Below are 25397 nucleotides of genomic sequence, written 5' to 3' on the forward strand. Positions count from 1 at the left end.
TTTTCAAAGATTTCTACACGTGGGTTCGTTAAAACCCACGAATTCGTTAATTAAACCCATGTAAAATAATTTCAAATAATTATCATACAGTGTTTATTCTCCCATAGATCTCAGCGGGAATATCGATCGTGCTGTATACGTAGACCAATACGTGTATGCGCGCGACATACACACACACACACACACACACATGCACATATATATATATACACACGAACGCACATGTGCACACATAAACGCGTGCAAGAGACAGACAGGCGTACACGGCCTCGTTTAGCTCGGATAAATGCGAGAGCCGTCGTTGTCTTCTTCGTTGAGTGTTAGCTACCAGCTCGTTTGCGTCGTGCGTGGCATAAAAGCTTCTAAAGCGACGGAGTTATCGAACCCCATTGCTAGAGTTTCTCTTACCTATGTACGTATGTATATATGTATATATATATACATCTATGTACTCGGGTTAGTTCGCGAGTAGGACGTGATCGAGGAGATCGTCTTAGTTAAATACGAAAACGTCGGCATGCCCGCGCTTGGTATAAGTAACATCGCTGCAATAAAACGTGTTTTCTCAGTTTTACTTTGAAATTGCATTAGATTTCGAACTAATTAAAATACCCATTTGTGTAGGGATTCTTTTGATAATTTTTCATATCTCTCTCTCTCTCTCTCTCTCTCTCTCTCTCTCTCTTTCTCTCTTTCTTCGTTCTTCTTAATTTTATATTTTCATAGAACAAATTTTCACACGCCATCAGCGACGTAGAATTACGCTCGTTCGCAGTGTAAACACCATTAACCGTTCGTTAAAGTTTTAACTCGTTAATGAAATTACACATAAATTAACCTTGCCGTCTACTACGCAATTGCTCTGGTCTGCGAACATTGCGACGGAATTTATTAAACGGGAAGAGAGATCGAGAGAGATAAAGAGAGAGAGAGAGAGAGAGAGAGAGAGAGAGAGAGAGAGAGAGAGAGAGAAATAATGCAACCGCCTGTGGGCGAATGCGTTCGAGACAGTGCGCTTATTGGGTGGGCTCGCGTTAGAAAAACCAAACCAAACCAAAATCAAAAAGGAAAGAAAGAAAGAAAAAAAAAGAAAAGAAAATAGAAAGATGAAAAAAACGAAAGAATGGAAAGTAAGCTCGTGTCTGTTTGTACGAGGACATACGGCGTAACTGGCGACGCGACGCGACGCTGTAGTTGGTGTGGTGTAGTACGTTCGTGGTTACTATTGTGTACACATTGTACACGTAGGTGTAGGTCGACGGGGTGGTGTAGTAGGTGGAAGGAAGGGTATGGGGAGAGGAAGGAGAGAGACTAAAATAAGCGTGGTGCGTGCTTGCACGCGCGAATAGGGGTACAAAGGGGAGGAAAATACGTAGTGGATAAGTGTTGCGAACGATACAAAGAGTCTGCGTTGCTCGTCATTTATAAGGAAGCTACACCGATAATACTCCTCTTTTGTTCTACGCTAAGCTACGTGGTAAAACTGTGAATTGCTGCAGTGCTCCGCCAAATCCATTGACGGAACATTGACAGTTTTATTAGAAACGATATCGGCAAAAAAAAAAAAAAAAAAGAAAAAGAAAGTAAAGAGAGAAAGAGAGAGAGAGATAGGTTCTACTAGCGCACTGTTTACGATAGCATTTTCGCAACTCGTTTTTCCCCTCTCTTCCTCTATCTCCTGCTCTTTCTCCTCTTCTTTCTCCTCTTCCTCTTCTTATCGTCTATCGATCATAATCGCTCAATCGCATTGCTCTCAACGTTCCACCGAGACGTTTCAATTGTATTCCTTCTTTCTTTAACCTTTTCTTTCTTCTTTTCTTCCTCTCCCGCCTTCTCTCCCCCTCCCCCTGCCCCATCACTCCCCTCGCTCTGTTTTTCTTTCGTTTCTTTTTTTTTTTGTTTTTTCTTTTTGCAATGATATAAACATTTCAGAATTTCGAAAGAAAGTCATTCGCGTCGTCACGAATATATACGTATACAGTATATATTGTATATTCGAAATCGTATAAATTTTAACGACATAATTAATAATAGCATAGGACATGTCTCTTCTAGAAATTAACATACGTTTTGACTCCTAGATTTGCATACATGCAAATATAGTAGTATATCCCGTCCCATAGATATGGTAATTATAATCAACATTATATTCGACTGACTGGTCACAGTGCGATGTGTTTTAGTACGATGCAAGTCAATTCGAATTTTGTATTTTATATCATGAAAGGAGAACGGAATAATAAATTTTTGTTGATATAATGGTATAGATATATAGCATATATGTATATTTCGAACGAACGAACGAACTATGATCGGGGTATACGCGGATTAGAACTATTTTTCTTGGCACGTAATCGTCCGCCAAAGTACACGATCGCCGTCGGTAACGGTGTTCCCAGCGATATCTCATTGCGGTGTAAAATTAACGATCGTACCGCCGGCTGCCGACAACGACGACGATGATAAAGTTTCCTTGGCTCGTCGTCGTTCTCTCTCACGCAGTATTACTAGGGTACTACCTACCCTTTCTCTCTCTCTCTCTCTCTGTCTCTCTTTCTCTCTGAACTCCCAACGCCCATCCAGCGCACCTTGCCTCTTTTCATCCCTTCTTCCATCTTCTCTTGGCGATCTCGTTTCGCGGCCACCCCGTAGGGATTCGTTTTACCGTGAAAAATTCTCTACCAAGGTTCCGTTCACGGTCCGTTATATCACTTAGCGTGGAAAACGCCACTGGTGGAAATTCACCTCAGTGGTTGGTGTATGTACCTAACCATTGGCAACCATGATGCTCTATGGGTCGAACGTGTTCTCTCTCTCTCTCTCTCTCTCTCTCTCTCTCTTTCTTTCTATTTGTCTCTTTCTTCCTTTTTTTCCTTTTCTACGTACTAGGTTAAAAATGAGTCGATTCGCGGCCACTTTGGCCCGTAAACGTTGGCTCGCTTTGTTGGAAAATTGTGAAAATATTTCAACGGATTTTCTTGCGGACCCAATGCCATCGATATTATACGCCTGTTCCCTTCCTCATCTCTCTCCCTCTCTCTCTCTCTTTTTCTCTGTCTCTCTTTCCTTTTTTTTTTAAGGAGTACGTCTCAGAAAAGACGGGTCTCGAAGGAGTCTACTCCGTCGAATGGCAAAGTGGAAGACACCCTAACGGCAAACGGCATCGTACGGACCGATAAGTCCTCCTGCGAGAGGCAGAAAATAGATACGGATAAAGCGTCTGGGGGTGGCTTACATCATCTACTCCGCGGCTCTTCTTCTTTTTTTTCCTACAGCAGCCAGGGGTAGATTATTATTTTCCCTTCCCGTTCATTTCTCTCTCTTTCTCTCTCTCTCTCTTTCTCTCTTTCATTCTCCTTTTACTATCAGAGAGAAAAACCTCTTTTCTTTATTAACGAAACCAACAGAACGAATAGGGATAGCCATGTTTAATTCAATTTATCGTATCTACGCGTCATTTGCTGAACATCTCGTGGATAATACGTATCTGGTGACTTTTTTTTTTTTTTTTTGTTATATATATATATATATATATATATCAGAAAACATTAGATCACGTTTGCTTAGCTAATCCCTGATTTGATGCTTAATCGTTATTTCACAATTCGCTGTGTCTTCGCGTTCCCTTGCCACCTCTCTTGGACCTTTCGATTATCATTCGTTAATATATGTCCGACATTATCTTATCTTAATCCGTCAGGAATGTCTACGATGTCTAATCGCGTGGCGAGCTTTCTAATTTAATTTAGTAAACTTGAGAAACTATGACGTATCTCCTTACGGAATCCATTCTCCCCTTCGTGGTCTAGGTTGCATCAACAGATTGATCTAAAGGGATCCACGCTTTTATACCCAAAGGGATCATTTTCGAAGGGTCGTTTCGGAACAAACGCGTTACTCGATTGTTTTCGATCTTTGGTCGTTACTTATCCTTTGAGCCTCTCGATAGAAATTTTCTTCCTTTTTCTTTCCTCCCCCCTTTTTTTTCTTTTCTTTTCTTTTTTTTTTCCTTTTCTTCCCCCCTATCCCGCTCCCGTCCCCCACCACATTATCCGCAGCCACGCATTTTCTTTACTCTTCGTACTACGTTCGTACTCTACGATTCTTGAAAGTACCTATAGAAGGTTTTGGAAAGCATCAAACTTTGCGTTGGAAGGGGATCAGCCAGAAAGCGTAACATAGAAAATGGCTAGACTGAAAATCGTCGAGAACACGTCTTTCGACTTTCGTTGTTTATCCCTTCAGGGAAATCCGCGAGTTTTCTCGTAGCACAGGGCTGGAAGCTTTTTTGGCCGCGATCCCAACTTAAGCGGCTTTTTGCAGGAGGGTGAAACGCGTATTATCGAGCCCTTACTTTCCTTCACCCTCTCCGCCATATCTTCGTCTTTCTCTATAAGCCTTTCCATATGCGTACATGCGCGTGCGTGTTTTTACACGTGCGTGTGCACTCGTTAACAAAAATTAATCCGACCTGGACACGAGGAAGAAAGGAAGGAAAGTACGAAGGGCTATTTCCTAAATAAAAAGGTTGCGAGGTGTCGTAGAAGGGTGCGAATTCGTCGACGAGTACGTGTAGTATTCAAGTGGTTTCCCTTTCTAATTGAACTCATGCTTCTCCAACGAGGGCAAAAACTAACCTTCCCCCTATCACCACCACCACCACCACCACCACCCTCATCCCCCTACCTTTCGACGAAGTACCCAAAGACCAAGTACCCGGTATAATTTAATCGACGCAATCGCGCTCGGTCGGCGCAAAATTCGCGAATTTCGATAAAGCAAAAGAAGAAGAAGAAGAAGAAGAAGGAGGATTCTTGAGCGATGAAAAAGGTATTGCGGTGGTATACGTCAGAGAGTTTCTCGGAGATTAATTTTCCGCCCACTCGAACCATCAACGAACTCTAGCAATTTCCTCGAGTAAGCCGACGCAGGATGGAGTTAAGACTGCTTGTTTCGATGGCTTACTTCGGCACTCGAAAGTCTACCAAGAACTTATGTTGTTTGTGCCCTCTAATGCATTTACTGATAGCACTTTCTTGGTAAAACGAAGATGGTTACGGAGGTCAAAGTAGTAAAAGCCCTTGCCGGACTTGTTCGTTGGTAAGAAACAGGAACGAACGAACGAACGAACGAACGAACGGTACCTGACAAAGAGTCAGGACACTTTTTTTCTTTGAATTTAAAGAAAACTTTTCTATCGTTCTTACGTATTTTATGCCACAGCGTCGTTCACGTTCAAACGGTTTTTCTTTCTTTTTTTTTTTTTATTTTCTATTTTCTTCTTTTTTTTTTTTTTTTTTTGCGATCCATAAAATCTCCACGAACATACGTCGTGAAGATTGACTTTCATTAAAATTCAATGCTTCTTCCATTCGATCCATTCTATTCGGACTGCATACGATGCACGTATGATTGTTCATAATAGCGTACGCTACGTAATGATGATTATTGCCGTGTTAGCACAAGTACGTGTATTAACATATATGCAGTTACGCGCCGAACTCATTCCACTTACAAATGTAAACAACTATAGAAGGAATATACAGAGCGTACGTACGCGAACAGTTTTGAACTTTCGATATTAGCGGCTGTGGAAGGTGGGGGTCGTGTTGCAACGAGTACCTGCTGTCTGCTTTCAAACCTCGAAGCACGGTTTACATTCCACGCCCGGGCCAGAAATTATTCAATAACGGGAAACGAATTCTCGATGGAGTTTTCCCTGGATTTCCTACGCGACCAAAATTACATCGGACCGAACGTTCATGGCTGGCACCACTTGGAAAATTATGCTTCCGTGATCCGTGAAAGCAGCGCCGATTTTCTACCTTTCTTGGTTAGCCATTTGCGTTCGTATTTTCTTTTTCTTTCTTTTTTCTTTTTGTGCTTTTTATCTTTTTGCGGTTACATTTCGACGAGCTACGCCAGCTCTTCCGAAAGTTTCCTTTTCAAACTTTAGTTGGAACTCAGTCGTAACGTGTACGATGGAATGTACTCTTCTCTCTCTCTCTCTCTCTCTCTCTCTCTCTTTCTCTCTCTTTCTCTCCTACGTGTATTATACAAGTTTATATTATATACCAGATACATATATATATATATATGTATATAAATATATATAAACACTCACATACGAGCCACCCTCGATGCGCACAGCTTTCATTGTTTCTCACTGTATAGGTGGAAGGATCTCGCGCCGTCATCCAGCCCTTAGTGACGGAACGTAAAAGGGCAATAAAACACACGGGACGCATCTGGGCTACGGGCTTTACAAGGCACTAGAGCTCCTTTCTTTATCTCGTGCCTGGGCCATTGCTCGACTCCTAAGCGATTTCTCGAACACCCATCTCACTCTTTCTTTCTCTTTTTTTTCTCTTTTGATAACCTCGAAGCCATCCCCCACCTTGGACCTACCATGAACCAAAAGCAAGCGACGTTTCCTTCTCGTGGAAGGAAAAGGAATTACGAGACGATACAAGAAAATTCGTATCTAACTCGCTCACTTTTACCTTTATCCCGTGCGTCGTACCCCGTGATTTTTCAGTAACGATCGTATAAAAAAGACTCGTGAAAGTTTTCATTCCTCGGCAATATACCGGAGCCGAGCACACACAATTCGAAGAGTTTCGTCGACGCTGTAATTCCACAGAGTTGTAAATGTCGGATAGCACGAGGGTGAGGATCGGGTTGGGAAAAGGGGAGGAAAGAGGGAGAACGACGGGCTATATGGTCAAGATAAAGTATAGGATCGACCAAACCACCCGCCACCGCTACCACCACCTCTTCCCCTCCTACCCCACTTCACCTCGCAATACTCTCCTCTGAAAGCCCGTAAAACGATAGCAGCGAGAGGATCTTTGATGGTTTGCGAGCGATGAAAGAAACCTTTTTCTACGACCCTTTCGAACCAACTATTTTTATTTCCCAGTCCATTTTGCGCCCTATTTCTTGCGATGAACGCGAACCGTGCACATTCGCGATTATATTTGCCGTGAATTTTATATCAAAAAAAAAAAAAAAAAAAAAAAAAAAAACAAAAAAAAAAAAAAAACAAAAAACAAAAAAGAACAAGAAAAAAACAATACATAAAACGATTCGTTCTACGTGCTTAAGCATAAATACCTACATTCCTATGTGAACGAAAAAAAAAAATTGTATTAATTCGCATTTCATTAAATTTTCGATCTGTTAAAAAATAAAAAAAAAAATTATAAAAATTATAAAATAATATGTTCATCAAATAAATCGACAATCGAGATTTATTATTCTGTCATATTTATTCTCTTTTAGGTAATTATAGAAATGATTGTAATACTTTGAAATGGGATCATTTATCGTAACAAACAGGTCGTTGATATTTATTTTCGTTACGTTAAAATTTTCCGCAGTAACGGTAGAACCTTCCTGATAATCCGCAATAATGCAAATTTAGAATTATCGTAGTTCCGTGGTTGTTTAAAAGAACTGTCGTACGTTTTACCACGTCGCCGTTGCCGTCGCCGTCTACTATACGTGTTCTAGTATTACCCCGTTACCACCCCGTTACTATTTCTCAAGCCTCTTTCAAAAGAAAAAGATAACGATAGGACGTAAAGTACGCTTAGCCAGGTTGAAAACGGAAAGGGAAAGCCGAGTTTCGTAACGTTCGTGGCATACCACTATAGCGGCATCTCTACGGCATCGCTATACCACTTCGCGTAGGTACCTTATATTAATGTTACGTTTAGGAAAGGAGAAATCCCGAAATACGATCGGCCAACGGGAAAGCCGCGTTTACACGGGACATTTATCGCGCGACACGATTTCGAAAGACCTTCTCTCTCTCTCTCTCTTTCTCTCTCTCTCTTTCTCTCTTTCTCGTAATGCGGTAAAGCAGCCTTTACCAGGCTACTACCCTCTTCGACCCTTACAACACCGATCCTAGTAACACCCTCTCTTACTTCAATTTCCACTAGGAAGCCCGTGGTAAGCGGTCAAGACATTCGTTTCTCGGAACGTTCACTTAGATTTACATGTTGTTGGTCTCTCTCTCTCTCTCTCTCTCTCTCTCTCTCTTTCTTACTCTATTTTACTCCTTTCACCCTCCTTTTTTTCTCTGGCAATACGATTTATTTCAGGCATTTACGTTCGCCGTTTCTCTCTCTCTCTCTCTCTCTCTCTCTCTTTTCCTTTCTTTCTCTATCTTTGCTTGAATTTATTTTACACGAAGAAAAGCCGAGCGACGGGCACCGAGCGTCGTGGACCAAAATACGCGTATAAAGGCTCTTCGCGGGATTTAGTTTAATTGTCTTTTGAAGAAGATTTATTACGACGGATGTTTGTCGTCTCGTTGCTGCCGTCTCGCGCGGCTTACTCCAACTCCTTCCTCCTCCTCCTCCTCCTCCTCCTCCTCCTCCTCCTCCTCCTCCTCCTCGTCCTTTCCCTTTACTTTTTTCTTTTGAAGAAGCGCCCGGCCCAACCGCGTCTCTTACGGTTATTGATTCAAGAAAATTCTTCTTCGTAATTTCAAGAAGAAAGAAGAAGGAGAAGAAATTGAGGGAGAAACAGTTGCCATTAAAGATGCTTGAGAGATTGATAGACAGACAGAGAGAGAGAGAGAGAGAAAAGGAGAGGTTGACAGAGGCGATGAATCGTCGTGATAACTAATACGTCGTTAATTACAGTCGGTGTAATTAACGCGGTGTCTAGACGTAGAGGAACACGTAAAGCTTTATGTCGCTTTTATGGCACTCTGGCTGACTATCGACTACACTTTTACGAATTATTTTCCGAGAGGGTGTTCCGTGTGTGTTAGAGACGGCGCTCGTCCGCAAAACGTGTCTCGTCGCTTGCAATGTCACCGACGAAACGTAGGTTTCATCGGTATGCGTATATATACGTGTATGGATATATATTCCCGTAGGTGCGCACTCGCGCTTATGTGTTCTCTCTCTCTCTCTCTCTCTCTCTCTGTCTCTCTAACGCACACCGGGCTAATTAAAAATGGAAACTAATTTCGTCGCGATGAAAATTGCTCTTGTAAAAGTACCGGCGTACGTTACGGCTAACGGAGTTGCTGAATGTGTTACTCGATGGTATTATCCCGTATGATATGCTTCTCATGAAAATGGTCACTAATTTTATGTCGACGAATTAACACTTGAAAAAAGTAAAGTGTGTTAAACATATCCATTTGTATAAAATTTGTCGCACAGATTTCTATTCGGGACATTTGCTTTTCTTTTTTTCCTTTCTCTCTCTCTCTCTCTCTCTCTCTCTCTCTCTCTCTCATTATTTTTTTTCCTTTTTCTTTTTTTCGAAAATAAAGGAAAATAGATAGGAGAATTATTTCGGCAACAATCGTTCGCGCCAAATTTTCATGAACTTTCGCCCGATAAATACTTGGCGAAACTCATTGGGAACCAGCAGGGATAGCACGCTATCCAACTTCCACTTGAATAAATCGCAAAGTTTAGGTATGGTCGTGTTCTCTCTTTCTCCTCTCCCCCACCTCTCTCTCTCTTTCTCTCTCTCTCGCTCTCTCGCTCTATCTCTGTCGTTCTCGTTCTCTCTTGGGCAGCTCGCTCTATTAATTAAACGCATTCCTCGAGGCACGAGCGAGACCGAAATTAAAATGCGTGCCAGCCGTTTCGTTGGAACCACCATTCTCGAGAACACGCGAGCTCGTACTCATTTTTTCCTTATCCTTCATTAAAAACGTCGAAAGTACAAAGTTCACATACCGTCCCCTTCTCTCTCTCTCTCTCTCTCTCTTTCTCACACACATATACACACACACATACACACTTTCTAAATGTGAAATTGTTGCGATTAATATTTAACTGAAATTATTGAATATCTAAGAAAATTACATTACGTATGATTCGCGAACATTAAGATAATCGATTAAAACTCTTTTACATTGGAACAACTATTAGAGAAGTTCGTTTCGTCAAAGACTAGTTAGAAAACTTTGAAGTTTCGTAAAGGAAACGAAAAGACGAGAGGAATGATACGTCGTGTCTAAAGAAATCGATGGCCGTCGATCGCTTTTATACCACCCGGGAGACTTAATTACTTCGTTCGCCTCGTCTTTACTCGTAACTCTTCCAATGTGGAGTTTCCATAAGTAGGAAAGAAGAAGAGAAAGAGGTAGGATAGAGATGAAGGTAAAGACAGTGAGAGAGAAAGAGAGAGAAAGAGAGAGATAAAGATGGAGCATCGAAGATGTCATTGTCCTTTCTGTTGTCGTTCATCTTCTGAAATGAACCGGAAATTTCTTGAAGGGAAGTTTCCTCGCGTTTATAGACGGTCTCCTTTGCATATTTCAATACATACAATTACCTTGAGGTTTGACATGTCTTTCATGAAATATACTATATTGCAAAAGATATATATATATATATATATATATATATATATTTATGTATATATGTGTTGTATGTATATGTATATGTATATCTTCTCGTTGTATATGACTTTGCAAAGTTTCTAGAGATAGATAGAGATGGGAGATGACAGCTTTTGTTCGAGAAGCGACTCCCTGAACGAGACTCTCTTCGTAGGTCTTATTAAACGCGTTTCACTCTTGCTTAAATCCCTTACAAATAGCGAAACCGCCCTTGTGGCATCGTTTATACGTTCGCTTACGTTAGTCATTTTGTCTCGTCTCGTCTCGTCTCGTCTCGTCTCATCTCGTCTCGTCTCGTCTTGTCTTGTCTTCTCTCATCTCGTTTCAAACAGCGACACTGCCTTTAGATATTCGACGTACGTACATTTCTATCGCCTTAAGATCTCTCTTTCAGAAATCTCACTAGTCGTCGCACGTCAATTTCACGTATTACCTATGCGTGATATATTTTGGAAAATAATTATTCCTAGGTATAATTTCGAATTAATTCTTTCTTTTTTTTTATTTCTTTTTTATTTATTTGTTTGTTTATTTATTTATTTATTTATTTTGTTTTTTTTCCCCCATAGAGAAAAAGCAAGATAACGTACGAAGTATTTAATCGCGATGGTTATTAAATTAAATTCGATGATGATTAAAAAACGAAAAACGAAAGAAAAAGAAAAAAGAAATTATTTTATACGAACAAATAAAAAGATCGAAGCAGCGCACTCGTTATATCTTTTTTTCCGCGCTCTTACACGCACAAGTACGCATGCACATACACACATACACACACAATACGGTAAAAAAATATATACACGTCCACGCAATAGAACGTCGAGGGGACCTTCCGCCGTTAGGCGAATTGCGTCTGGGAATTGAGGTGCAACGTAGTAGGATGCATCTCTCGTAGTGGATGTACCGCGAATGCAATAACAATAACGTCGATGGCACTCCGACAATCACGGGACGACGAGGATGATGACGTTGTAACGGCACCGATAATAAAATCTCCACACTACTCCAGCGATACCCTACCATAGCCCATCCCCGTCATTCTTTGTAAATACGTACAGATTTATCTACGTTTTTGCTGATACTCATATTCCCTAGATTTAAACGGATTTTATGCTTGAAGAAACGTAAATGGGAAAACGAAATGTTTGTCATTTCTTTTTCTTAAATTTGTTTATTTTTTTTCTTTCTTTTTTCTTTTTTTTTTTTTTGTTTCCAACGAGAAAACGATCTTCGGAAAAGATATTATCAAAGTTTCCCAGACTTTTTTCTTACGATTAAGAACTAACTCGAGATAAGAACGATGTCTTTTCAAATCCAATAAAGATATATATATATATATATATATATATATATTTATATCTTATATATATGGATATCGTTGATACGTCCAGTGACGTTTTATCAATGGAAAATTTAATGGCGAATATATCTTTAGGAATATACGCATAGAATAGAATGGAATATATCATTTATACAGACACTCAGTTATCTAACAACTAGGTATATTCAAGAATTATATTCCGATTTGGATGTTTCGTATCGCGTTACAGGAGATAACGATGACGTCTATGACTATGACAATTATGATGACGATTATGACGACAGATTAGAAACATGTATTTTAATCGATCACTATATCATCCTATATCACTGTCACGTAGAAACAATGACAATGCGTCCGTTCGATTTTAACGATTAATTATCTACCAACTATACTAACTCTCATCCCTCTCCCTCCTCCTCCTCCCCCCCCCCCCACCCCGTGTGGGACCTCCGTTCGAATGAAGTACCGATCGATTGGAAAGAGTATAATCCGCTGATAGGGTCTCGCATCGAGCAATTAGTTGAAACATCATTAAATTTGGATATCATTCCCTTGGGTTGGTTTCTCTCTGTTGCCGAGAAAGATAAAGAGAGAGAGAGAGAGAGAGTGAGAGAGAGAGAGAGTGAGAGAGAGAGAGAGAGAGAGAGAGAGAGATCATACTATATATTTACTAATTACTTACTGATTCCGTTTTCCACGGGTAATTAGTTACGTATTAATGTGGAAGATCGAATGAACCGTTCGAGCGTGTTCGAGCGTATTCAAAAATTCTTTTCCCTTCCTCCACTCCCACTCCTTCCACAAGCCGGGGGAATCCTGCTCGTCCTCCTTTTTTTTCTTTTTCTTTTTCTTTTTCTTTTTCTTTTTTTTTCTTTTTGCTCTTTTTTTCTTCTTCACCTTTTATTTACTTCTTTCTTCTTCTCTTAAACTTAGATTCGCACAAACGCGTGAATTAAATTTTCATTCGTTCTCAATTTTATTTCATTATTCTTTTCGAAGAAACTAACAAACGTTTTTAGTTAAGAATAGGGATAGAACGGTAACGAAAAATCTTTTGAGAAATCACGGAATAGTTGAAGCCTAACTTATTCCGTTTTCACGGTAAGTTCCATCTTGGAATGTTATTCTCTTTCTTTCTACCGTTTGTGACTCGTTTCTCGAATAATTAATGCGATTCCCGCTCTCGAGGGAACTTTTCGGTTCGGCACACCCTCCGACTTCGTTTTACGATTTTCGTTCTTTTCTTTTTCTTTTCTTTTCTTTTCTTTTCTTTCTTTCTTTTTATTTTTTTCTTTTTCTTTTGTTTCCTCTATTTGTTCTTTTTTTCCCTTCCTCTCTTCTATTCTAACGAAAAGATAGTAACGATAGGGAAAAATAAAGATGAGGCAACAAGGACGATCGAGACAGTTACTAAAAATACGACGATACTATAAGCGTTTATTACCTTTTCAATTCGATTGCTTCTCAAATCGATCGAGGAGTATCTATCTCGTTTTATCATAAAGATAAATAGTTGTTAAACGTTCGGTAATCGAGGTATCGTAGAACCACGGGGTACCATCAATTCAATGTCCTTTATTTTATGAGATTCGCCAATCGTTGGATAATTGCTTCGCGGGAAACACGGATACGTTTGCTAGTCGTCATGCGCGATAAATTCTCTCTATCTCTCTTTCTCTCTCTCTCTCTCTCTCTCTCTCTCTCTCTCTCTCTCTCTCTGAAACGGCGACCTTACGATTACGGCTTTCTAAATGGCCATAAGCATCGAAGCGACCCGAGAACTAACTCTGCAATCTGCGATCACCGTAAAACGTAGAATTTAAGTTACCATTAATTTGATATTACATCGTTGATTGTATGTGTATATGTGTGTCGTACGAAAGATAGAGAGAAAGAAAGAGAGAGAGAGAGAGAGAGAGAAAGAGAGAGAGAGAGAGGGAGAGGGAGAAAGAATGAATCCACAAGTAAGAGGATAATATTACTTTCGCGAAAGGATCGTTTAAATCTATGATATATTCTGACAATGCAAAAGTAACTTTATATTTCGAAGTTCGCGTCTGAGTTATCGTCGATCTCATCTACTTAGAGGTAATCATTCTCGTTAAAACCGTCATACGCATACGATTATAGTAAATAGAATAAAAATAAGAAGAGATAGATGGACAGAGAGGAAGAGAGATAGAGAGAGAGAAATATTTTCACGTAGATTGGAAATATAGTACTGGTGGAAAGTTCGTAAGATAGGTCTTTGAAATCAACGAGAAACGATGGAAATGCGGTTTTTGGGACGATCCGATAGAAACGATCCTTGAGAGGTCGGTCTTACGGTAATTTCGAAACTTCCCCATGGTGACGTTGGTAGCTGTGCAATAAGGAGCCGAGAAAATCTGGATATCTCGTTTAGTATAGAGCACAGACTCTCTCTCTCTATCTATTCATCTCTCTTTCTCTTTCTCTCCACCTTCTCCTTCTCTTCCTTCTCCTCTTCCTCTTCCTCTTCCTCTTCCTTCTCTCTAGTGACTTTACCATCTCGTGCACGCTCGTTTCTTAACCGTAGAATAATTAATACATACAAGTCTCCTGAGTGCGAAAGGAATTTCCATGTTCAGCTCTCAAGCTCTTGTTTGTAAACGTCCTTAGACCTTATCATACCTTTTAGGTAAAACCCTCTATGTCATTATCAACGTATCGGGTATCTTAAAACTTTTTGATTATTTCCACGATCTCGAGTACGTTAATTTGACGATGATGATACTGTAATGAAGAACGGGATTATAAGTTCAAGTCAGATGGTGTATATATATATATATATATATATATATATATATATAATATTACGATCAATAATAGTATCGTTCGAGAAATAAATCTTACAACCACTACGGACGAGGATAGAATTATTTATATAGAGTTTAACTCGATTATATCACGAGTTGGTCACCTATAAATAATCCGTCCTATAAAGAAGAAGAAGATGAAGGAGAGAAAAAAAAACAGAAAAAGAAGAAAGAGACAAAAAGAAGTCTATAAAGAAAAAAAAAAAAAAAAAATAAGGATAAACTCGATTATCTTTCTTCCAACGTTGAAGGAGGATCATTACCAAGAATGATATCCATATTTCTGTAGGATTTTACGGGACTCCCAATACTGCGGCGAATAAAAGAAAAGCTTCTGAAAGTTGGTAGATCTTTTGAAAAAGAGACGGATAAGCGTATAGAGAATATGAGGAGAGGGAGAGAGAGAGAGAGAGAGAAAAGTGAGTGGAACGCGAAGGGAAACGATTCGATCTCATCACAGAGAGGGTGCAGTTAGCAACATCTGGTACGCTGAGAGGGAGCGAAAGAGGGACGAGAGAGGTAGTGAAAGAGGTTACACGCATAAGGTAGGAAGAGAGAAAGAGAGAGAGAGAGAGAGAGAGAAGTAGAAACGTCCTTGCTAATGCGGACAGTCTTCTCTCGCGTGCGGTTCCCGCAGTTGAAGTTGCGTTTCGCAATAGTCTCTCAACCTCGAAAGAGGAGGGACGAACCGACTGTAACCAAAAAGGAAAATGAAAGAGAGAGAGAGAGAGAGAGAGAGAGAGAGAGAGAGAGAGAGAGAGTGAAAGGGAAGCAGAGAGAAAGAGGTAGGAGGATGAGGAGAAGAAGGAGGATTGGTACATTAGCTGCAAAGGGGATGCCACGAGGATCTCTCAAACTGTCGTCAGGACTTAAGTTTGCTTTTTCTACAATCCGAAATGTACGACAGAAGGCGGCAATATCCGAGGGAAATTCGCGAGGGCGTGATATTTCTACTCTCCTTCTCTCTGAATACATTTTTCTCCTGGTTTCCTGGTATCCTTCTTTCTTTCTTTTTTTCTTTCTTTCTTTCTTTCTTTTTTTCTTCCTCTATGTGGTTCTTTTTCAAAGAAAAAAAAAAAAAAGAGAAAAAGAAAAGAAAAGACGAATTCTCTGCTACTCGGATTTTTTTCTTTTCTTTTTCTTTTCTTTTTCTTTTCTTTTCCTTCCCCTTTCTCTTCCTCTTTTTCATTCTTCGATAGGAGTACATAACCAATCGTTACCTCGTATCGCGTGCGTAATCGAATCGTATATATTTCGAAAGACATAAATATGTTCGTAGACGAGGGCCACGCCCTCGTTATTCTTTACTACCTGGAAAATCTCTGAAATTGAAAGAGAAATAATGAAAGGTAATAAAGAGAGAGAGAGAGAGAGAGAGAGAGAAAGAGAGAGAGAGAGAGATAGAGAGAGAAATTATACAAAATAATTTATACGATTTTATCTTCTCAATGGAGTATTATGTCGCTATGGATTAGGTAGATCGTTAACGTACGATCGGACGACAGATTGACGGAAAAGGGAAAGGATAAAGAAGAAGGAAGAAAGAAGGAGAGAAAAAAAAAGAAAAGAGAAGCAAATAGTAAAAAAAAGAGAAAAAGGAAGGAAAAAACAACACGAACAGCGTGGAAATAAGCTTTGCGTGTTGGTTGAACGACGAATATAATTCGTCTTGTAACACGAACGGTACTGATATAGAATGAAGATACTAAGAGAGAGAGAGAGGGAAATAGATAGCCAGAATGAGAGAGAGAGAGAGAGAGAGAGAGAGAGAAGGAATGGGTAATATAATTTGAGCCAGGAGTATCGACATATTGGATTCTGCAGTCGAAACGCCACCCTCTAAACCGACGTATCTCGTTATATCGTATTTGCATTCGATCTGTAGCTTGACGTGGGACGACAGCTACGTTGACGAGGACACCTCCCACACCGTAATATAGCTATTGCGATAGCTAGTACGATATGTTTCGAATCATCCTATCCTATGTTTCATCTCTCACTTTCACCATATTTATCGTTGGAAAGAAAAGAGATAGAGAGATAGAAAGAGAGAGAGAGAGAGAAAAAGAAACAAATATATCCTTTGTCAAATCGCGATTCGAACGGAAACGATAGTGTAAATAAGAATGGCCTAACAGAGACGAAAAAGGAACAACGAGTGACGCGTGTAAAAGGGAGCGAGCTAATCATGAATACTCGATCTAAATAGAAATTAGAGAGAGAGAGAGAGAGAGAGAGAGAGAGAGAAAGTAACAATATAAATCTCAGACTCGTCGTTTTTAACGATGTAAGAACTCGATATCGCGTGCGTAGAACTCGAAACACGAGTTCGTTACGAGAGGGAAGCGCATACTTCAACCTCTTGGATAACGTTAAAGTAAAGGTACCTTCTCTCTAGTAACGAAAGAGAAAGGATGAAAAGAAAGAGAGAGAGAGAAAGAGAGAGAAAGGGGGAAGAGGGGGAGAGAAAGAGAGGAAAAAAGAAACGATAAGTATACCTATAAGAATACAGCGAATGCGGGAGTCGTGAAACGATAACGAACCCTTCTTCCACTCGGCAAAGTTCCGCAATTCGAGGAGAGTCTAAAGAGGGACTAAGGGGGCGGTGACGGGGACGGGAGAGATTGGGGGAGGGAAGGTTGGAAAAGCGTAGCCCGGATAACTCGGCAGCGCAGGGATTGGTTCGTTAATGTTATCGGTGGCTCGCGTGATGTGGAACATAAAGCATCGTACCTTCTTGAATTTCGTTCCCTTTGTGCGCCTCGGAATTTATGTTACACCGATCCTGTCGCGCGCGCACCACACACAAGAAGGATAGGTGGTGGTAATGGAGGAGGAGTGAGGGTTTGGATGGGAGGGTGGACGGATTAAACTAACAAGTAAGCGAAAGCCTCTGAAAGAATTGGAACGAAAATTGGAACTAAAAAAAAAAAGGGGGAAAGTTGCTGGACGACGGACATAGAAAGAAAAGAAAGAGAGAGAAAAAGGGAGAGAGAGAGAGAGAGAGAGAGAGAGAGAAAATTATTTCGTAATATATACGAGTTGGTACGAGCTTTGTTTTTTTTTCTTTTTTTTTTTTTTTGTTTTTTTCTTTTTTTTTTTATACACTTGTATAACGAAGATTTTTCTTCGACGATTTTATATCGTCTAACGAGATAGATGAGTAGGGAATAAAAAGAAGATGCGATCTATTTATATACTATCTCTCTCTCTCTCTCTCTTTCTCTTTCTCTCTCTCTCTTTTTCTTTTTCTCTCTCTTTATCTTTATCTGCCGATTTCATCGAGAGATGATGTTTTATGAACTTCAAAGATCAAATTATGATATGCCGAACTCCGCGAATTTAAACCTCAAGGGGTAGACAGTACTTGTCATATTTTCGATAAAATTCCATTAGACCATAAGCCATGGGTTCCCCTTGTGAAACGCAGCGTTCGCAATGACGGTACCACCGCAGCGTGCCGTCGTTCTGCTTGCTGCTACTGCTACTGCTACTGCTGCTGCTGCTGCTGCTGCTGCTGCTGCTGGTACTGTTACTACTAGTCGTCGTCTGTGCTACGTGAGTCGTTTGTGCTCACACGAGCTCACTCCCTTCTGTCCATTTACGGTGGTTAGCAGTTCGCTCGCGCGAACCATTAGCACCTCGTGAGTTACGGTTAGCCTCGGTAAAGCTCTCTCTCTCTCTCTCTCTCTCTATTGCTTATACAAGTATACACTTTCTGATGCGTGTGTACGTACGAGTGTGTGTTCACCCGCTTGCTATCCGAGGACGACCCTTGGAATCTCTCTCTCTCTTTCTCTCTCTTTCTCTCTCTCTCTCTTCGTACTCTATCTTCTCCTGCTCGCATATCGCTCTCTCGTGCCTTGTATATTAATTATTTCAGACGGAAAAGGGTAGCAGGGTGCTACCGCCATCACCGCTAACACTGCCCTGGGTTTCCCCTTGGGGAAAAAGAAAGAATTCGACGCGGGGAAAGGAAATTGCGTCGATACCGCGCGAAATTACATTGACCCAGATTTTCTCTCGCCGTCTGCCTTTTCCCTTTTTTTTCTTTTTTCTTTTTCTTTCTCTCCCACTCTCTATCTCTCTCTCTCTCTCTCTCTCTCTCTCTCTCTCTCTCTCTCTCATCTTTTTCTCTTCTTTTTCTTCTAAGATTTATTTTTTGTTTTCTTTTTTACTTTTTTCATTTTTTTTTCTCCCCCATCTTCTCCCTACTTTCTTCATCTCTCCTTTCGAGATCCCTTTAATCATTATTAATCGTTGTAATCGTGATAAGGTAAATCAAAACAAAAAATAAATAATTTCGTAATTAGGATTTTGTATGATTGTTTTCATTGAATTTTGTAGAAACTCGATGAGATAATTATTAAAGGATATATCCATCGTATATAAGATATTCACAAAATTTTCTCTTATGACGGTACACTTTGTAAATTAATTGAGATTTTAACGATACACATATATATATATATCGATTATTTCATAGATTAGATAGATATTATTAATAATTTCAATTAATATGATAAAAGAAACGATTGTTCGAACATTTTAATTGCATTTGATTAATGAAACGAACGAAAATATAGAAAAATTTTATTTATAATATAAATTAATTTTTATAATTTTTCACGTAACACTTATCGAAAATGTTATCGTTATTGTTTCTCATGGAATATCGGTATTATGCGGGAACATACTTTTTCAAAAAATCTATATCGTACCAGTTACTCTCGTTTTCTTTGAAGGGAACAACAGCGATATCGCATTACGTCTAACACGAAGAAAAGAGTAAGAAAGAAAACGTTCAGCTCCTTTAGCCGCACACACACATACACACACACACACATATATATACATAGTTGACACTCTTTTTACGTGGGTATATGCTCGCGGCGCGACGGAATAGCAAGTTAAAAGTATTTCGTGGTTAACCCTTGGGACCGTTATGAATTGCACTTAAAGGAGGGCCTCGACCCATAGATTAACCTCCCGTTTCAATTAATCACCCGGTGTAGTACTGACGGAACGTGATCCATCTCTCTCTCTCTCTCTCTCTCTTGCACACACACAGACACACACACACACATACATATACATACATGTATATGCCTAAAGATCGAGAAATGAAGAAAAAGCGGCTTTTCTTTGAAGCACAGGACTAGTTCATCGAATTTAAAAATGAAAATTTCATTCGACGTTGTTGTCCGACATTATATATATATATATATATATACTTGTGTGTGTGTGTACGTGTTTTTGTGTGTACACATTCGTATCGTACACTCGCCCACGATACTCAAACGATAAAAACCGAAGTGGCTCTTTATCGTTTAAAACTAATGATTTAATTGCCTTCGGCGGATATTACTCGTAACGAACGACGAGCCAATCTTTTCATTCTATGTACTTACACTTACGTGTTTTTTTCTTTCCTTCTTTTTTTTTTCCTTTTTTTTTCTTTTCTTTTTTTTCTTTCTTTTTTTTTTTTTTTTTTCATTGACCAACGAAGTAAACTCCAAAAACTAATTCGAATCGTACAAAAAAATACGTACAAATCTAATCTATCGAAAATTCTATATACCATACTGTGATAGTAATTTGTTTATATTTTTGTTTTTATTCTTGAAACATTTCAAAGCAACAAGAAATTTCACTGAGAATGATATAACGATAATTTACGTAGTGATATGAGCAAGTCATTTTATGCAATATACGCAAACTGCTCGTCGTTAGTCGCTCGTTGTTCTATCTCTCTCTCACTTACTCTCTCTCTCTCTCTCTCTCTCTCACACACTCTCTCTCTCATCAGATGATAGTGGTGGTGAGACGTTATTGCTACTGAAGTTTAGTATGTACTACATAAACGTTCGTGTATACTCTAGGAACAACGACAACAAGACCCTGTTTACATTTTAATACGCATATATGTAAAAGGGTATAACGCGCAAGGATATTCTTAACGTACATATGTACATATGTGTTAAAAAAAGAACGAAATAGTATTATAAATATGTACATCCCTCTCTCTCTCTCTCTCTCTCTCTCTCTCTCTCTCTCTCTCTCTCTCTCTCTCTCTCTCTCTGTCTCTCTCTCTGTCTCTCTCTTTCTCTCTCTTTCGTTTTTTCTCTTTCTCTTTCTCTCTGTTTTTCTCCACTAACAAAAGAAAAAGCTATAAGGGATGATGCTTCGGTAAGGATAATGCTAGGATATTCGCCATGGAATACATATATCAATCTCGGCTGGATTAAGCCAGGCTCAGTAGCTGCTTAAGTCCGGCGTATCCATTAAACTCTCGTCAGGAGGCGCCTAGTACGTGACACCCCGATGGTGGTCTTAAGCAAGTTTGATGAAACTTTTCCGCGTCGTGGAAGGAAAGGTGAATGACGTGTCACGGGTAAGAAAGAGAAAGAGTAAGAGAGAGAGAGAGAGAGAGGAAAAGAAGCGACCTGAAAGGGTCGATGTACTCTTCTTCTCGAGAAAAAATATTGTCAGTGAAATATACACTATATACTATATTATATATACACCTACATTATATATATATATATATTCATTATATTTAATAATGACATAATTATTATGACACTAATGCATACACATATTTATTATATTTTTTATATATATATATTTTTTTATATTTATTATATATATATATATTTTATATTTATTATATATTCATTATATTTAATAATGACATAATTATTATGACACTAATGCATACACATATTTATTATATTTTTTATATATATATATTTTTTTTATATTTATTATATATATATATATATATATATATATATATATTCATTATATTTAATAATGACATAATTATTATGACACTAATACATACACATATTTATTATATTTTTTATATATATATATTTTTTATATTTATTATTATATATATATATATATATATATATACACGTGTGTATATTTGTATATAAAGATAAGAATTATCTCGAGTTATTTTTCTTTACACCCGAGAACGAGCGTAAGAAAAGAGATTTGATCTCTTTTTTCTTTTTTTTTTTTTTTTTTTTTTTTTATTTACCGAACGAAGAATCATCTTTGTTCTAAATGATAATCTGATTAATGAAAGATCCTTTCTTTCGTTTTTCTTGTTACAGCTATCGGAGCTTGAGCAGCGTGTCTTGGAGGCCGAGGGAAGAGCCGATGAGGCGGAGGATAAGGTGAGAACAAACGAAATGTAATATAAAAAGAGAAGAATAAATGTGGATGAAAGAAGGAAGGAGAGATAAAAGGGAGAGAAAGACGCAGGGAAAAGAAAAATGAAAGATTTGCAGTTTGTCGTTCATTGATACTGAGAGATGATATACTCTCTTCGAAGAGAGTTTGCGAGAAATCCGTTCGAGTTCGATGAACACGAGTAAACATCATCGTGTTGGTTTGAAGCGAAACGAGTGGATTTAATCGGGTGTAGAAAAATTTGTCGAGAGTGTTTCTCACGATGAATCCCTCTCTTTCTCTCTCTCTCTCTCTTTTTCTCTTTCTCTCTCTTACGTGAAGTAGCGAGCGACAGCCTGCTGCTTGAGAACAATCGAGCGTAAAAAGACATTCGAGTACCGGTACTCCGTTTGCTTTCTCTCTCTCTCTCTCTCTTTCTCTCTCTCATTCTCTTTCTCTTTTCCCTTCTCTTTCTCTTTCTCTTTTCCCTTCTCTTTCTCTTTCTTTCTCGTACTGTAGATATAGTATAAATGTCCGTTACAACAAGTCCCCGAGTGCCCTCGGAAAATTGCTACGCCATCTTCTCGCTTGGCTAACTCCAGCGATTTGTTTGAAATAATTACTAAATTTTCCAAGACGTCTGTTAGATATAAATAATTCATTGAACCTAGCACTAACGATTAACGGTTCCATTTCTCTCTGGATATTTTTTTGCTAATATTGTTTTATTATTTTTATTATTACTATTATTATTATTTCTTTCATTACCACAGTCGAGAAATGAATGATTCGAACGAATTTTTCTTTGCAAATTTTAATTTCTCACGTATCGTGATAATCCCTCAAGAATCCCTATCTACGCACGTACGTCGACAAGCTCGATGATTTATACGATACATTTGCAAATACTTTCAAAAGCAAATGGATTAAATTTATCTTGTTCTATCTTGAATCTGTATTTTTTTTTTTTTTTTTTTTTTTTTAAGTTCCAACCAAAAATATCTGTCTCTAATAACGTCCTGTATATGTATAACAAAACGTATCTTTTTTTGAAATCAAAATCACCCGTCACCAGTGGGATTAAATATCTGTTTGTAATCACTCGTAAAAAAGAGCCCAAGCATGAGTTTTCTTGATCGTAGGAAATACGTTTATGTTTGAACGTTAAATATCACACTGTATTACCGACGAAAACGTTCAATTCGTTCGAGCTTTCACACCCTCGAATTTCTTTTTCTTTTACTCTCCCTCTCTCTCTTTTTCTCTCTCTCTCTCTCTCTCACTTACTCACTAACTCACTCACTCATTCTCTCTCTCACTCTCTCTCTGTTTTCATCGATTTGTGCTTACACAAGTTATTACCTCCATATAGTCACTCACCGTTCTTACCGACAGACCAAAGTACCTCGTATCCTTTGATAATATCTTCTAAAGGAAATTCGAACTTACCAACAGGAGGTAACATATCGCTCGATATTCTAACCATTTGGTTTCCCATTATTTTCCCGAGGATTCGTTATGTCGTCGTTGTTATCCAATTTTCGATATGTAGTAAAGAGAACTCGTTTACCGACGATACTTACTATCGATTTTCGAACAGGTGTTTGTATTATGATCGCCATGTTGAAAGATTCTATATATCATTTTCATGCGGGATAAGAATCGTGTAATTCGTCGTAACAATTGCCATATAGGTTTATTCATTGCTGAGAGAAAAAGAAATTAAAAAAAGAAGAAGAAAGAAAGAACAAATAATTATACAATGAAAATAATTAGTTCAAGTGATAATAATCTATCTTAAAAAGTACCTTAGGATGACGTTAACGAGACCAATGGATATCTTTATATTTTCAAGAGTTAGCTAATACTTGGAATAGTATCATGCCGTGGAAAATACAAAATTCGCGCGCGAAAAGGTCATTCGGATGGAATTGTAATAATGTAGTAATAAGTAGCAATAGTAGTAATAATGATAGTAGTAATAGTAACAGTAGTACCAATAGTAGTAGTAGTAGTAATAGTAACATCAGTATTAATAGTAATAGTAATAATAATAATAGTAGTAGTGATAGTAGTAGTAGTAGTAGTAGTAGTAATAGTAATAATAGTATCGTATCGGCCGGTACTCTCGCGGGTAAATTTGTGTCAGGCAGAGCGCATGTTAGGCTGGCATTGATTTTTGTCTCTCTTGCTGTCTCTCTTCGAGCGAAAGAAAGAGAGAAGGAAGAGAGAGAGAGAGAGAGAGAGAACGCACGAAGAGAAAGAGAAAGAGAAAGAGAAAGAGAGAAGAGAGTAAGATGGCCGACGAAGCGGCCGACGAGACCGCCGTTTTGTTATGACCTCGAAATTCCGTCGAAGAGAGTCCGCGAGCCACGGTCACGTGTTTTCTCGCGAAAGTTTTTACATTTTTCTACGATCAATACGATCTATAAGAATCGATCGTTGTATGTCCTGGGTTTACATTACATTGTGAGGGCGCATTCGTTCGTAACGATCGAAGAGTGACCAGCTCGAGAATATTATGGATACCAGCAGGTGACACTGATGAAAGGTAAAAGCCGATCTAAACGTAGTCAATGAAAATATGAACTTTAAACGTTTCCCTTTAATTTTTACAGATAAACACACGTGCGAGCGCGCGCGCACACATACACATATACACGTACATACACAATTATGCTTTTTAAGATAGCTTATATTTTTACGAAATACAAAAACATGCGATCGAGTACGCAAACATGCATGCACGCACGCACGCACACAGACAGACAGACAGAAAGAAAATATTCATCTTTATCACATTTTTTATCCTTCCTTCTCATTGTATAGCTTAATTGAAAAAGTTTCTTCGTCGAATTCATTAACACATCGAATGCTGTGAGATATATATATATATATGTGTGTGTGTGTGTATATATCATCGCGCTCTAATTTTCTATGTCTCTTTCGTGATTCACGAAGTGATTCACGGATACGACGAACGCTTTAAGCCTCTCTCTTTCTCCCTCTCTTTCTCTCTCTCTCTCTCTCTCTCTCTCTTGTCGTGATAACTCTCGTAGATTTTTATGATATGTACGATATTATCTTAATTAGAGTACATTGACTGCTATGTAATATCCGTCGGTCTCTTCCCCTCTCTGTCTCTATCTCTATCTCTATCTCTTGCGTCTGTTAAAATTAATATTACATTCATCTTTTTCTCTCTTTAAGGATTCCTTTTATTTCTATCTTCTTTGATTGATATACGAGATATACATACGTTTATATATATGATTATATACATATACACATGCACACGTGTATACATACGTGTATATATATATATATATATGTGTGTGTGCGTGTGTGTGTGTGTGTGTATGTGTGTGTGTGCTATGTATGCACACGCGCACCACATGCAATAAATCAGTAAGAAAAAGAAAAATAAAGCAGGTCGGGAAAGACTTGCTTTTGTCCCGCGTCGATCAGGTTAACACATTTGGGGAACGAAAGGTAAATAAAAAAAGAAAAAAAAAGAAAAGAAAAGAAATAGAAAAGAAGTGGAAAAGGGAAATACGAAAAACGAAAAACGAAGGAAACAAAAAAAAAAGAAAAAAACCAAAAAACCTTGAAAAAGAATAGCATTTAAGAGCAATTTACTGGATACGTGTCTGGGACTTTAACGACG

The 25397-nt window shown here is 38.6% G+C and overlaps 1 protein-coding gene across 11 annotated transcripts in view; it reads left to right on the forward strand.

The window, feature by feature from the left end:
* Positions 1–25397, forward strand: part of LOC118445045 (uncharacterized protein CG43867) — a 111168-nt gene that overhangs the window by 72208 nt on the left and 13563 nt on the right. For all 11 annotated transcript variants that reach the window (XM_035873939.2, XM_035873943.2, XM_035873946.2 and 8 more), the window contains one exon: positions 21673–21735. In XM_035873939.2, the coding sequence (XP_035729832.1) occupies positions 21673–21735 (63 nt within the window). The remainder of the gene's footprint in view (positions 1–21672; positions 21736–25397) is intronic.

This window comes from Vespa mandarinia, chromosome 3 (genome assembly GCF_050613455.1).
Source record: "Vespa mandarinia isolate Hongniang chromosome 3, ASM5061345v1, whole genome shotgun sequence".
In the NCBI taxonomy this organism is placed as follows: Eukaryota; Metazoa; Arthropoda; class Insecta; order Hymenoptera; family Vespidae; genus Vespa; species Vespa mandarinia.